Here is a 15,860-nt window from a genome sequence, read left to right as displayed (position 1 = left end):
CTGCTATTCATCTTTGTTCCTATTCCATTCTCTTCCAATACACAACATTTTCAAATTCCCCAAACAAATCTTCTAGTAGATTGAGCATACAAAAGGTCTTGAGAGCAGGGACTTTTCAAATTAAAGATTTGGTTTCCATCAGTGCCTCCCAAACTCAGCATCCTGTCTCCATGACACAGCCCAGGTGAGAACATATTACTGTGCTTCTTCAGGTTTTAGATTCCATCTGTCTTCTGAGGTCCTGCACTTTTGAACAGTGATATACTTCATAGGACCTAATTCTTTCTGGTGGAGTGAAGGGTGAGTGATATGGTAAAAAGATATATTGGGGAAGGCTGAGGAAAAGAAGTTTAAACTTTGAAAGTGTAGCAGAAGCAGAGAGAATGGGATAATATTAAGTAACAATTTAATGGAAAATAGTAACTATGCTGATGTTCTATTTCCTTCACATTTTATTAATACAGTGATTGTGTTGTTTTATTTACATTTGCTCATGTTCCCATTCAAGTCTTCAGTTTTCCTTTGCCTTTGAAAAAAAAAGCTCACCTGTCATAGGTAGTGTGAAAACAGCATGGCACAAAGCATTTTTCAAAATGTAAATTGTTGATAGTACCTGCTACAGAAATTTTGGTTCACCCTCTTGTTTTGATCTAGTACTGGTGAAATCGTGCAACGGTGATTTCTTTCTCTCATGCACAGCACAGAGTGGAACAAGTGGCTTCTGTTACCTCCTAATGCTCATAGCTCATACATTGACAGGCTCCAATAAAACATACATAGTATGTGCAATTTATTTCAAAAAAGCAGAACAGCAATATGTTGGCAACATTGCTGGGACGTTACAACTTCCCCAGCACTGCTCAGTCCCTGTAGATCTTTCTGCCTGCTTCTACTGTACTGGAAAAAGCCTGCCACCCTCCCTTCTTCCTACAACAGAGAGTGCCTTCAGATGCACAGCCTTGCTTTGCACTCCCAACTGCCTTCATGTGTATTTTAGGAACTGTGAGTTTATGCTTGCTTATTGCCTATGGCAGTAGTTAGAGTTACAGTTCCATATTTATCAAAACATTTATTTGAAAATACCAAATGAGCAATAGAGAACTTGCAGAAGCAGACTCAGGGTGGAGAAAGCAGAGCCACATCAGATGTCACTGCACTCTGCACTTTGTCCCTTCAGGGTCACCTACCAAAGCCTCACCGCTGTGTTTGGTCTCGTCATGTTACTGCTGGATTTTTACGGTTCCCAATTCTGACATGAATACATAGTTGAGAGGACTTGTGTCACTGTACAAACAGTGCACAAGATTTCCAGGCACATGGTGTGGTCCCACCCACTTATATACTGTCATGTGGGGTGGGTAATGAAGGGAACCTGAGTTCATGGCACTTGGAACATGGATGTGTGTCCAGCTAAGGGACATGAAAAAGCTGAGTACAGGATATTTTTTTTATACACTTCAGAATATAAGGAGAAAGATTATATTATACAACAAAACTCCCCAGAGCTTGGCTTGCATGGATCTGGATTACATCTTCAAAGCTGTACTTAGAATTTTGATAGTTAAAATTGTGCTCATTTTGCCACTTGTTTTAAAATAATGTTTTTCTGTGTAAAAAATATTGTTAGCCAGATGGTACTTTTTATAAATTACCGTAACAGTGTTTTATAAATGATTGCAAATCACTGACTGAATACATGACATTCTATAAACACGTGAATTTTTTACCTCTTATACAAGTGATGTAAAGTACTTTACTAACAGTAATACTCGGATACAGACCTATTTAGTCTCCTGCTTTCTGTGTTCTCTGTCTCCTGCTCTCCTGTTCCAGCACTTACAGCTCAAGGGAACTCAGTGCCACGAGCTTGGCTCTTGCTCTGGAACCTACCTGGGCAAACATGGCTGATAACTGTTCAGTGGGCATCTGCTGAGCACAGTCACCAAGCAGGAGAGAGACTCATCCTTTTAGAAGGAAGAATGTGCATTTTCACAAGTCATATCCCTCCCAATCTTCATCATTATCCCAAGATTACCCTCACCTGATCCAAAGGATGTGGTTTAATTATTGCGTAGGAAACATGGGGAGAGTTGCAGTTAGAAAATACTTTATCTGCACATTCTGAATTAGAAGATTACATCAAGGATGCTAAAAACAGAGTAGTGTTTTTGACTTTTTTTTCATAAGAATTGTACAATATCTCAATGACAGAGCAGGGGATAAAACCCTAAGCTACCAAGACCGATCCCCTCCCATGTCATGAGCCCAACACTTTCCATAAGAGCCAAGGTTAATATTTATCTATGCCCCATGGCAGTAATTTCAAAGGTGTTGATCTTGGGGATTAATTGCTGCTTTAAACAGACAGTTAACAGTTTAAACAACATTTTTATTGGCATGCAGTAGTTAAATGCCTACTAGTGTGCTGCTGGGTTTATGATGATCAAAGTGAATTAAGAGTCCGTCTTTGAGTTACACGCTATTAGAGGCACTGGGTCATTTGAGTACCCTGGGTTAATATATGTGAGATGTACAGTAACTGGTGTATACAGAGAAGAAAATGTTCATTTTTAAGTATTGTACTTCAGACTGTTTTCTGTTCTATTTACATTCGGAAATGAAGCTCTCAGGCTACTGTTGCTCCAGCGACCTGGTGCCTGAGAACACATACTCCCGAGGACACAGTCCAGGCTCTGGTGCTCATATTTCAGCACTGGTGTTCCATGGGATACAGCACCATGCTTGGAAGAAGTATTGCCAGGGTGTCACAGGTCCTACGCAGCACTGCGTTCACAGAAGTGGCTGAAGAATCGGCCGCAAAATTCATTACATTTATAAACATGTTGTTTGGATTCAGTTGATACAGTATTCATATGACCACTGACATTAAAGGAAACCAAAGATATTTGTAATCCCATTAATTACCTCCGTTTTTACTGCTTGGCGATTAGGCATTTTGAGATCTTCAGTGTGATCAGACGCCTGAGATCTATATTCCGGCTGCCTGCTATAGGTGCCTATCTCAAACAATGTGGCTATGCCTGCTCTCCACAGGGAACCACAACCTGGCAGTGTCCACAACTCCACTGAAGTGAGTTTTACACACCTCTTTGGGCATCTGTGCCAGAGCAGGTTGTACAAATGTGCTAGAAGAAATTTCCAAAGGGAAGGTAGTATGCCTTCACTGCAATTGCAGTGTGACGTGGAGACGTCTGAGCTATGGGGCTAGTTATAGCTATGTAGCACTGGGCCTGAGCCTCAGTACTAGGCATACCCTAGCCCCCAGGACATGGATTCCTATCTCTATTTTCCAACTCTGTTGGAAAATACTGTCTCTGACTACTATTAATGGCTTGGTTCTAGCAGGCCAATTAATCAGGGCCAACTTGTGATAAATGTTTCTCCCATATAAAATTATGACAGCTTGCTAAGTATAGGATGAGTGCATCCTATACTTCGTCTGAGAAGTGTCATGCGTGGATGTAACGAGGCTATTTAGCGTGGCACAGCTGGCATGCCTTGCTGCTGCTATGCCACAGGACGCTGCTTGCAGACCATAGCTAGCCTCTTGCCTCACTGCTATTTATTTGTGTTGTCTGACTTTTTGTTTCCTAATTAAAAGTGACATGTACAGTTAGGAAGAAGCTGATTGGCCTCTCAAAATATCTTTGACCGGTTGAATGAGGTTTCTAATTAGTTAACCACGAATTTTGGTATTATGGGTACACTGCCGGAATGGAGCACAGAAAGGCAAGCCTCTGCCTTGTACCCGTATGTGGAATGTGAAACCAGAAGCTGTTTGCAAAAATAAATAATAGGTGTGGGGAGCAAAGTACACTGTAAAAATAAAAGAGGTATTTTATTTATAAACCACCTTCTTTAATAAGAAATAGTTGCAATTCTTAATTCCAGACTGTCTCTCTGTGCCTCTCCCTTTCAATTGCTACACTGCTGTTTGCTTACCTCTGATACCTCAGATAGCTGGTGGCTGATTCCTGCCTTTTTCTTTGCTATATCTGTCACCCAGAACCTAACTAATAGCTGCTGAAAATTAATTAATAAATAGACTGAGTGTAAGGAAGCTGCCATGGTCCTAGAGACTGCGAGGTTTTAGGTAGACTGAAGTCCAATATGCTAGTCTTGCTATTGAAGTATTCAATTAGTATTTGACTTAATTCCTGAAATTACATGTAGTTATACAGATATATAATCTATTTAGTACTGCTGGAGAAAGTACTTGAAATTCTGACTAAAAGTAAGATTTTAAGGAGTTTTTTGGCAAGGGCTGGGCTCCATCAAACCTATCATATGTTCACATAGTCACGGTGAGCTTGTATTTCCTGCAGTTTGAATTGAAATGCAATTTTATGTTGTTTTTTCCCAGGTTCTAGAAGAATGTGCCAGGTTTTTTGATTTTGTTCCATTTATTGCATTTTGTTAAAGTATTTCCATTCAGCCAAGGATTCTCTAGCTTCCAAGCTAGGTTGCCTATGCTATAACTTTGGTATTGGTCAATGTCAAAAATAGCTATATCATTCAAGTTCTCCTCTCTGCTTCCTTTCTTACTATTTACCCTCTCCAGAACAAGTACCAGGGAAGTGATCCTGAATGCTGGAAGACTGGCCTGTTTGTGCTGTATAATATCATTACCGTTGGCGGCTCCTGCTCCTGCTAGAGTCGAACTCTGGCCAAAAAGTTAAGCTGAGTTGGATGAACGCTGAGAGTAGTCATGGAGTTGAGTGTGCCCATTCATGAAAAATATAGCAAGGGTGAGAATTCAAAAAGCTGCAATATTAAGATTGCTCACTCTTGGGACTCTAGTTCATTTCTTATTTGGAATGAAATAAATTTCAGAAACATCATTGCCTTTACCACATTCTCCTTTTAAGCAGACACCTAAAGCAATTAAGCTGTGTTTTTGAAGGTGAACTTAAAGAAGAATAGCAATTCAAGCCCTTAATCCCATGTTTTCCCAGTTTAAAGCTACATCAAAACTAGGTATTTCACCCACATAATTAACTATTACTTTGTACAGTTGAAGGAGGGGTTTCATCATTTTTTTGCCTGAAAGCAGAAGTATGATGATTGTTCTAGAAAAGCGACAATGCCAGATTCTTTACAGAAGCTTGTAAAATGGAGAATTGGTGCAGTCTATGCAGCTTTTTCCTCTTTGTCCATTGGTGTATAGATTACAACTTTTCCAGGCCATTTTTCCCAGACCATTTGATTTGCAGGTATTTTTCAAAAGGTAGACAGAAGTTCATTATAGCACCATAGAAACTCAAGAGAAAAAGGTGATGTTGTTACCTTCTACCAAAGCATTATATTCAATCAAGTTTATTTCCTGTGGATTATTTTAGCTAAGTCTACTCTATGAAAAAATTAAGTTTGTTAGGAAAATCAGTTGTAATTAGAACAAAGTCTCTACCTCTAAAGATGTAAGACAGCATTACCTCGTAAATGCTATATTCTTGCTATGTATACTTTAGCCAGATACTTGAGTTCTTGAAGGATATAAATACTAAGAACTGACCTGAATTTATGTCCTTTTCTATATGTGGAGAAAATGAAGGAGAATGTTTCACATTCTAATTTTTAATTAGGTCAGAGAGCAGCCAAGATTGACTTTTGCAGTTGTTTGATGAGAGTGTCATTCAGGTTGATGGAGAATGTGGCTGACATGGCTGAACCAGCAGAAGAAATCAGAAGGCTCATTCATGCCTTGCTATCAATATATATGCTCAAAAAGACGCAAGTCTTATTCCTATCTCTCTCCAAATCAGGCAGTGGAAGGTTTTAAACCTGAGACTCACCTCCAAATGCTCTGACCGTCCTTGGCAGTGGCATCACTTCCCTCTCTGTTGCACCTGAATTGAAAAGAGCAGAGCTACAGAGACGCCTATGAAGAAAAGACTTTCTGATGGGGACAGAAAGATTGAGCTCACTGGAGCCGGTGCTCAGGAATGATCTGTAGGTCTCATATTCCTTCTACAGATAGCATAGGGGATTCTGTCACCAACATGTTGGCTTTTGTGTCTCTAACCATTATGTACTAATGCTCCTCATGAATAGGGATTTTAAGCACCTGATTCAGGATTTTGGTTTCCATTAGGTAGGAAGGCTGTAGCCTTGCAGCACTTAACCCCCAAGATTCCAAAGGAGGGATCTTAAGTTGCTAACCCATAGAGTCTGAAGAAACTTTGACTTTTTGTAGCTAGATATTCAACTTTTACCAGTATTTAGGATAACCTTTTTTTACTTGCACTTGACTGGGGGACTGCAATTTTTCCTGTCTCAGGTGAATCATACTATCATGGTTCCTGCCTTCATGACCTCAAGAATAGATACACATATTGCACAGTACTTGGGGCTCTATGTTACATTAATTCAGAAACTAAAGGTAGCGCACCAATGGGTTGTTGTTTCTCTCCTGTACCTTTCCCTGGTGAGGAATAAGATCCGGAGATAGTCCATAGAATAAGTAAACTGTTCAACCAAACAACATTGCTGATAAATCATTTCCACAGAATTGTGTTTCCAATGTAATTTGCAACAGAAGGCACATTCACATGGTAGGGCTGAAAGGCTTGTAGCCATATGAAATATCTTTCTCCTAAACCTGGTAATTGTTTTTGTCTAGGATTTACAGTGGAAAATTACTGTTGTTGGTCCTCTCAACAGCCATTTTAGACTAGGGCATCTATCATTTTCAAACAGAAATGTCATGCCCACCACATTCAGTTACTGTGCATCACTCCTGTCTGATAGGGTTGGACGTTGGTCTTTGAAAATGCTTTGAATACCCTGAAAGTGTGAAAGTTAAGTACAAAACTTACCCTAGACAGATAACAAGAGGGTGCTGAGGGCATTGCCTCCTTCCCCGGTGAATGAGAGCAAATTTAGCTGAATTAGTCTACCTGCTTTTTCTCTACATGTGTAAGCTCACAGATTTGTTCTGAATATAGGAACAACTTGATTTTCCCATGTTCCCAACAGCATGAGAATAAGTTTTCAGAAAACACCTAGCTCTCTTAGCTGCCGACATGTTTGGAAAGAGTCTGATAAAGCTTTTCCCGGAGGAGCCTCACAGGCTCTGTGTGAGACAAAACTCAGACAGGTCGTATGGCATAACCAGTAGCTCAGATGTTTCTGTGGTAAACCACCATGTTATTTTAAGAGCTGCTGTTTTTTGCCACTCTGTTAATGTTCCCAGCTGTTTACTTGTTCCCAGGTGGGAAATCAAATGCCGGGAGAGCCCGGCTGGGCTGCAGCATGACTTGGCGCCCATCAACATATTCCTTTGAAGGAAGGACCTGGCAAGCAGCGCTACATGGGATCATGCCTTAAATATGCCCATGTAAATATACAAACTTCAGTCCCGAGGAGTAATTTATCTGAGATGACTACTTGCTTGTTCCCAGGAGAGTAAGAAAAGAAAGCATACAGGTAGTAGCAAAAAGTGTCATTGCATGGTGAGTCTTCCTTATCATTTGCTCGCAATACTGTCTGGATTCTGTAGGGTCAGGCAAATATCCTGCATCCTATTGGGTCTCAGCACTATTGTAAATTGGGACCATCTCCACTGAAGTCACTGGAGAAACTTTAGATCTCATTTTATTCATTTGAATTTTTTATTTAGAATGAGGTTCTTTGGAATGTGCTACATTAAGAATAAACATTTTGTGTCCTACTGTATAGCATTGGTTTACCTAGAGATAAAAGCTTGGTTCGTATACCTACACTTAGGAGGCATTCTGCAGTGACTTCCCTTATACACTGAGGAAGTTGAGTTGGAGTAACTCCAGTTACAGTGTGTGACATGATGCAACCTTATTGCAACTCATCTGCAGCAATAACACATATTGCAGCAGAAATGTAAAGAAACAGAAATAGATTTTGGTTTCCTAGAATTTGGATTTGAACTCTGAGCATGCATATGATTTGTGACAAAAGCCATTAAATTTTAATGCTAGATATGTGGGAACTGATATCATGGTAATGTAACCTTTATCTAGATATTAAATTCCTATTTATTTTGCCTTGTAGGATTGATTACATAATGAGCTACAGAATTTTGTATAGCTACTAAATCAACAATATATATAAGATTTTGCGTGGTCTGGGAAGGAAGCCTCTGGATCCATCCTTTCCCTGTTACACAGAAGGAAGAGGTCAGGGAATACGAAACTAGTCATTGTGTTGGAGGAAGTGGTCTTAGGAAAACAAAGAGTCTTAAACACATCCATGCCCCTACTCAGTTTCTGGCTGAGCCACTGATTTTCTGTGCAATTCTGGACAAATCATTTAGCTTATATCTCTAGTATATAATGTAGGATCCTGCAGAAATACCCACAGTGACTTTGACTGAACTTTGAGAAGTATTTTTTTCCTCACCTCACTGAAATTTTCAGGTCTTACAAAGTTGGGACAGGTCACAAAAATCATGTGGTACTGGGGTAATAAACTGTGCATTTATCAAATCAGGTAGAAGACACCAAACCATTGAAACTCTTGAGGCAAGATATTTTGGTTGGTTGATTGGTTGTTGGTTTGTTTTTGGAAAGAAAAAAGCAAATACCTTAATAGGAACAGGGAATTTTAGAAAATAAAAACTCTTCTTATTTCTAAACCTGTTTTCCTTAGATAAAATGGAATTTCTTAGAAAATTGCACCGTGGAATTAAGTGGCAGTAGATCTGGAAACAAGCTTTTTTCTGTATTTGTTGTTGCCCTTCTGCCTGTGTATGCATGGGACCATGAGTGTGCCAGGGTAGAGTGTAAACTAAACTTGGCCTGGCTGGTTCAACGTCCTTGTCAAAACGATTTTGCTATGTGTTTGGGGGAAGAGCAAACTGACCTTGCTGGCCTGTGTCTCAGGATTGGGAGTGTCTGTTGTTCCAGTTAGGGACCCTGGTGGCTAGCTCAGGCTCTGGTATCAGCAAGGGCAGCCCCAAAGCTTGCTGAGTTTCACTGTAGCTGACAGAGCTGCTGCCATTTCAGCAGTCACTCTGGGTCCTTGCGAAGACCTAAGTGCATCCCAGCACAATTCATGGGTCCCCTTGGATTAGAAAGGCTGCAAACTGGGAGTGACAGAATGGCTCCTGGGCTTCCCCCAGGTTCCTGCCATCCCTTCTTCGCCTCTGCATGAAACCTCACATGGTCGGGCACACAAGATGTCTCAGATGAGCTACTCCCACAACACAGATGTGGCAGTACGTGGTCACTGAGTGAGTAGGGGGACTTGGTTCTCTCTAGTAAGGAAACCTTTAGTGCAGTCTGCTGGTAGGAGATGCTCTGGCTGCTGCTTGGCCCTGCCACATCTCCCCACTGTGACACCTGACCATTGTGTGCTGCCCGTGACCCATCAGTTTGGGGCCTGGGGTCAGGGATGAGTCTGGCTTTGGGAGGCAGGTGCTGTGGCAGGGAGCTAGGCTGGAGACAAATGAGCAAATGTTAAAGATATCTGATAACTTTGTGCGCTTCTGGAAAGTCCTTACGGCTGTTAGCCCCTAGTAAGAGGGGGACAGAAAGGGAAGGAGAAGTCACCTTAAGCCAGTGGGAAGGGGCCATACAATAGCAACAAAGTGAGCCTGCTCTTCTGTGAAATCTTTTCTCATCTGAAAAAAGTCAATTGTAAGTTTACAATCTCACTTTTCCATGTTTACCTGAGAATAAGTCTGTCAAATACTCTGCAGAAAGTGAATGAGGCATTTGTGTAAACAACAGCATTTTAAAATATGAACTAAAAATCTAGGAAGCCTTTGTACACCCACCTTTGCTAGCCCCCTTTTAGCTGCTCTAAGGCCATTTCATAAAGATCTTTTTTTACTTTTAAAAAAAGCATGTATTGTTACCATGTTTGTGCTCTGGTATTTTTGCTTTGCCTCATAGGGAATAGCTGTTTTTATGCTAACCCTGCAGCTCAGTGTCTGATCCTACAGTCTTCTTCCTGACTGAATCTCTGATCTTTCATGAGCAAATACCTTGCAATTACATTTCACAAGAATTGCAAAGACACTGTAATAAACCACAGCAGAACTAGTCCTGGTGATGGTGGAGAATTATGAGAAATGCTATATGAAAGCAAGAAAGCAAGCTGTAAGAAGTTGGTTTTCAGAGGCAGAAGAAGAAAACACAGAGTGCAACAGTGGGCTGGACAGTTCAGAGGTGGAAGGATATTCTGATTTTGCTAAAAGCAACAGTAGCATTGGTGCTTTGCTTTTTGCTTTGTATTCTTTCCTTTTTTCTCTCTCTCTATATTGGACATACAGACATTTTAAAGCAAGATAAGACTATCATCTCATTTCTCTGTATTATTGTCGGGGTATTTCTTATTGGTTCAAATGCAGTGGTTTCTTTCCAGATGCAAGGTGAAAAGCCTCCACCCCCAGTTTTGAGTAGGAATAGCTTCCTCAGGAGCAGGTCAGATACCTGGCTAAACATTCCAGGCCGTTCTTTTAGAATGAGATTGTAGTTGTGATACAGGTGGCAATGGCACAAGCGCTGAAGGTGCTTGCATTCAGTATTCTTGCAGGTAGGTTATGTTGTGGGTAAAGAACTTGCAGGTTGTTTCTTTTAGTGATGCACTATTGCTATTTAGGAGACTACTTAGTTTCATGGGAAAAATTGTACAAAGTAGTCTGCACAGGTGTTGGCTGATATTTATGTAACAACAACAAATACTAGAGCAGGAACTCAGATCCAAATTCCTATGAATTTCAGGAATATTCCAATCCTGTTTCTAATCTGTGCATTTTTGATTTGTCTCTAGCAAATACCAAAGGCATTATCTAAGTATAAGATAGTTTCTTTAATAGTTACCACAATCTTTTTCTGAGGAAGTTGCCCCCGAAAAAGTTTCTACATATAATGAGAGGTGCCTGTGTAACCCATACAGACTTGCAAATTGGAAGAAGTGTTTTGCATGTGATAACTACGCAGTAGTACAGAAGACAATCTGGAATAGTTCAGCCACCATCCCTCACTGTTTTATAAGTAGTTACCTTAGTTTAGACGCCAAACATAGAAAATTATTATCCTTCTGAACTGCCATTTCCCATTACTATTCGGCAGCCTTAATTTCATTATATGCTGTAAAAAAACTCTCTGCAAACTCTGCTAAAGAAACAGTTGTCTTAGAAAAGTAGCTAAAGCATGTGAGGGTTAAATGTAACATTTTCCCATGTGTCATTCGCCCGACTTAGAATTCTTTAATAGATACTGAGCAGCGCAGAACTGAAAGTGTTTTTAATTTCAGTGCTTTGTATATTTACAGAGGGATTACAACAAACTTCTACACTTTATCTACATTTTAATAGGTCAGTGTGAACATATGAAGTGTATTAAGGTGGACTGCCTTACTTATTAAACTTACGTGAATTCGTCAAAAGTCCTTAGCAGTTGTATGCAATAGGGGCTGGAAAGCCATGCATGATTGAGGTCATGCATCCAGCCAGTTTGTAAGATGATCCCTCTGTACCGAGCCATCAGCCATCCTTAGCATAGGGGCGCACTCATACACGCATTCCTGTCAAGTCATCTTGTGAAAGGCTGCTTGCTTCCAGCTTGGCTTGAAAGTGCAACCTTAATAAAACTCACTGAAGTCTGAGAGAAAATAGCAGTTCTGCAGCAGATAGTGTAGGGGAAAGAGACTGGGATATGCATATGCAGCTGACTAAAGCAGGCTACATGCTGGACTGTAACAGAGAGGAAACAATAAATCTTAACTACTATGCAATAAATATTCCCAATTTTAACTAAGGAAGCTATCCTCATAGTGAAATTAAAAAAAATAACAGTTTATCCAAGCTTGATTACTAAAGTGTGCTTCTCCAGTCCTTTTTCCAAAGACTTTAAGGGAAATTAAGAACAAATTTAAAGAAAGAGGAAGAAAAAGTTTTTCTTAAAGTAGGAAAGGAAAGTAATAATAACATGTCAGTTTTCCTTTCCTTTGCTTTCCTGGCAGCGATTCTTGCTCATATAGGCTGTAATAACCAGCGTCGCGGTCCAGAAGCCAGTGGGAGAAGATTTAACCGGATTCAGCATGGGCAGTGTACCTATACTTTCATTCTGCCAGAACAGGATGGGAACTGTCGTGAAAGCACGACAGACCAGTACAACACAAATGCTCTTCAGAGAGATGCTCCTCACGTGGAACAGGATTTCTCTTCCCAGAAACTGCAACATCTGGAACATGTGATGGAAAATTACACTCAGTGGCTGCAAAAAGTAAGTGTTTCTTCTTTTCATTTTACACTAAATGGATTTTTTGGTGATGCTTATGCTGTTCAAAGTTTTCATTAGTTTCTATGAGAACTGAGGTAATAAGGATTGATCTAGTTCGTGGCTGTGTAGGGGAGAAATGTTTCAGCCAGAGCGCACCCTTCTTACTGACGTTGCTCTTGGGAGCAGAATTTTCTTCACGTTACTGAAAGATGCAACTTCTTAAAGCTTTATCTCAAGAGACATGTTTGTGAGCCAGAGAACACAAAAATCCTCCAGAGACTCTAATGACAGAACTTACTAAGTATTCCTCTAAACTCTACTTATAGTTCACAGCTTCAGAACAGATGCCATAGAGGATACCTGCTACTCTGACAGCAAAAGGGAGCATTTAAAAAAAATCAGCATTTAAAGGCACTGGGTTAAGAATATCATTGTTTCTCCATAAACAGATCCTGTAATACTATTCTACCCAGCTAATTGCTGGAAAGAAAGAAGAAAGTATATAGGCATTCACACTCCTAAAACATCGCAGTAAAACTTTTTAACTGCATAGATTACACTGGACTTGACACAGCCTGTTTTAATTTGTGTGTGTGTATGTGCATTCTTTCATAGGAAGGAAAAATGGGTTTGAAGGTGTTGCAGTAACTTAGCAAAAGTAATTATTTTTAAGAATTTGTGCAATAGCTCTAAACTTCTAGTGAACTTTTCAGTATTTTATGTATGAGCTGAAGTTTGGGCCTGAGAAGACTTAAATATGTGAATAATTTCACTCATATGAGCAGTCCCATTCACCTCTATGGGATTACTCACTTGTGTAAAATTACATACCTTGCAGGATCTTGTCCATGTCTTGGTAATGAAAATGCCTTGGGATAGCTGACCAGTAAAAATAAATAAGCAAACAGTCTTTGTATATAGTTACTTGTAATATTCCCATTCTCACACTGGCATTATGACCTGGCAAAACTTAGAAAATTGAGCAATTGAGTGATGCAACTACTCATGTAAGATGGCACAAGAAAACTGCTGTATGTACTCATTTGAGAGATACATGATTTAACTCTAACACAAGTTCATACTAAGAATGAACATCAACAAAAATCTAGTGAAGGCGCTACTAGGTGGGCTAAAATTCCATATTAGCATAGTTACTGTTACCTATCTCATTTACAAGTTTTGTTTCATCCAGACAGTATACAAGACAGAAATATGTTAAAAAGCATATACAGCCACCCCCATCCCTCTAACCCTGCTAAAATCTTTAGAGAGGATTTCCTGATCTTTTGGTGAATTAATTGTGCTCTTTGCATATCTGGCTCTAGCAAGAGAGAAAAGACTCTGTCCAGTAAACGTGTGACTATAAAACAAAATATAACCAAGCATTTCTTTTTTAGACTACTTTCCGCATTTTTTAATATCTTGGTCTGCTTTGGGGAATATAGGGCTGGAAATGAGGGGATGTCTTTTATAGAGGAAAGCATTTCTTAAGAAATTATTTTACTGTACCTTGGGAGGCTGAGGCAAGCACTAAAAAGAGGAAAGTTGTTATCTGTGTTTATGCACACATGATTTTACTTGAGCAAATTGCCTGCTGAATCATGCTTGTAAGACTTTACTTATTCTGTGTTTGTCCACTAGAGACTGAACTAAGATCACTGTTTCACTGTGAACTGAACATGAAGAAATATGAGTCTCTGGAGTGTGAATGTCTGAGTTAGGGTTAGTCCTCCCGCACTTTGGAGGGAAGTGATTAAACAGGTAGGAAGCCCAATGAAAGGAGTTTGTATTTGAGGACTGTTTTCTTCTGTAGTGATCGTAAAACTGGTTATGGGCAGAACCATCCCCCTCCTCCTTTCCTTCCCAGCCCCCAACCCTCTGCTCCCAGGGGTTTACACAAAACTGGGATTGTGCACGGATCCCCATGTGTCAGTTTTCCCTGGAATGAAAGGACCCATTTCTATATGTGATGGAGTACGGCTCACTCTGAACAAATGAGGCTGATGCAGCTCCATTATAGCATCTCTGAATACTGAATTTGCTTTGTTGCTGTTGCCATTACAAAGCATCTCAGCCATAACTCATTTCATTTCAAAACATGCATAGTGCTTAAATGTAATGAATATATTATGTAGATATCTCGCATCGCATTTATTTTTCCAGCTAGATTTTTAATATCAGATATAGCTGCTGCTACACTAAACAGCATTTTGCAATGCACCTGCTGTGAGCAAAGTAAAGAATAATTAATGGTTATAGGTCTAAGACTGGAAGTGAATAGTTATAATAAGAAATACTGTTTAAGAATTTGAGATATATTCTGACTTACATAAAGGAAGTATGTTTATTACTTCAGGTAATATATATAACTTTCATTAAAATTGTACATAGACAATGTTTAGCAGGGTGAATTATTTTCTCAGCACAAATGCTAGCCTGCAATATTGAAAGAGTATTTATTAAGAAAGTTTGTAAGAATCATGGTTTGCTTAAATCTGTAGTATTTTAATTTAAAAATGTTTTTCCTTGATATCTAAACTAGCAGATTTCTAGAAGCAAAACAAGTATTCTTTTTTTTAAAAAAAAGCAATTTTTTAATGCTTAAAACCAAAAGTGCTTCTTTGATGACCTACAAGCTTGATTATAGATAAAAATGCGCTTGCTCGGGGAGCCAATTACAGGCAATTAAGTCCCAGCCTTGTCCATTAACATTTGCATATCTATAGTCAGCGTAACTGGGATTGGTTGGCAAACCAGGGACACTGCAAAATGCTCTGCGCAGAAACTACTCGGAAGAAGATGACTTGGTAAACATTTTTAGAGGTTTTCCTAGAACTGTTTATTTTAATACCGGATAACTTTCCCCATTGTTTAAGCTTGGGCTTCATTTCTGCAATATGTTTATACTAATAGTTCAAAACAAACAGTTCATCACATTTTCTTTCTTGCAGTAACTGACTGGCACACATGATACTGTTTGGTATTTAATTGCAGTGTCTAAGTATTGCCAAAGAGGAGTTACATGAAATGTTATCATCATGTCTTGCTTGGGAACTTTCTGTTAGTCAGCTTGCTGAACTTAACGGTATCGATGGACTCAGTATACATTCAGGATAGCTATATAGATGAGTGTTTCATATTCTTATCCCTCAGTCCAAATAGTAGTAATAATTGTTATTACAGTAATAAGTGAGTTTTACATGGTCCACTCTTTTTTTTCTGATCATTACCTAAGCAGAATACCATAAAACTTTAAAATGAATGCTTAATAATAGTATACTATAAGAAGCTAACACAGATGTACAAGTTTGAGTTGAAAGTGAACCGCAATCATTCCGGTCAGCCAGTATCCAAACTTTGATTTTTTTTTTTTTTCTTTTCTCTGCAAATATTGATGGCACCACTACACTTAAACCAAATAAAGAAGCTTCAACTCACTTCCCTTTCCCTTCAAAGTGCCTGTGCTGTCACCAGGTATAACAGAAGAAGTATAAAATGATGAGCTGGATTCAGTCATTAAAGAAAGAAATTATGAGCCATTTTTCTGGGGTATCTGTAGATGTTTGATAGTCTACTTCAAAGTTTATTCTTACCATGGTTTTGATAAATTATTTGCCTATGGCATTCTCTGTGCTC

The 15,860-nt window shown here is 39.4% G+C and overlaps 1 protein-coding gene across 1 annotated transcript in view; it reads left to right on the top strand.

Moving 5' to 3' along the window:
- Positions 1–11,930: 11,930 nt before the first annotated feature.
- The window catches only part of ANGPT1 (angiopoietin 1), a 184,093-nt gene continuing 180,163 nt past the window's right edge, over positions 11,931–15,860 (top strand). The window contains exon 1 of the mRNA XM_009323104.1: positions 11,931–12,227. Within this exon, the coding sequence (XP_009321379.1) occupies positions 11,931–12,227 (297 nt within the window). The remainder of the gene's footprint in view (positions 12,228–15,860) is intronic.

Source organism: Pygoscelis adeliae, unplaced genomic scaffold (genome assembly GCF_000699105.1).
Source record: "Pygoscelis adeliae isolate BGI_AS28 unplaced genomic scaffold, ASM69910v1 Scaffold174, whole genome shotgun sequence".
NCBI lineage: Eukaryota > Metazoa > Chordata > Aves > Sphenisciformes > Spheniscidae > Pygoscelis > Pygoscelis adeliae.
The sequence above is the reverse complement of the archived record's forward strand: the minus strand, read 5'-3'. Positions and strand labels throughout refer to the sequence as shown.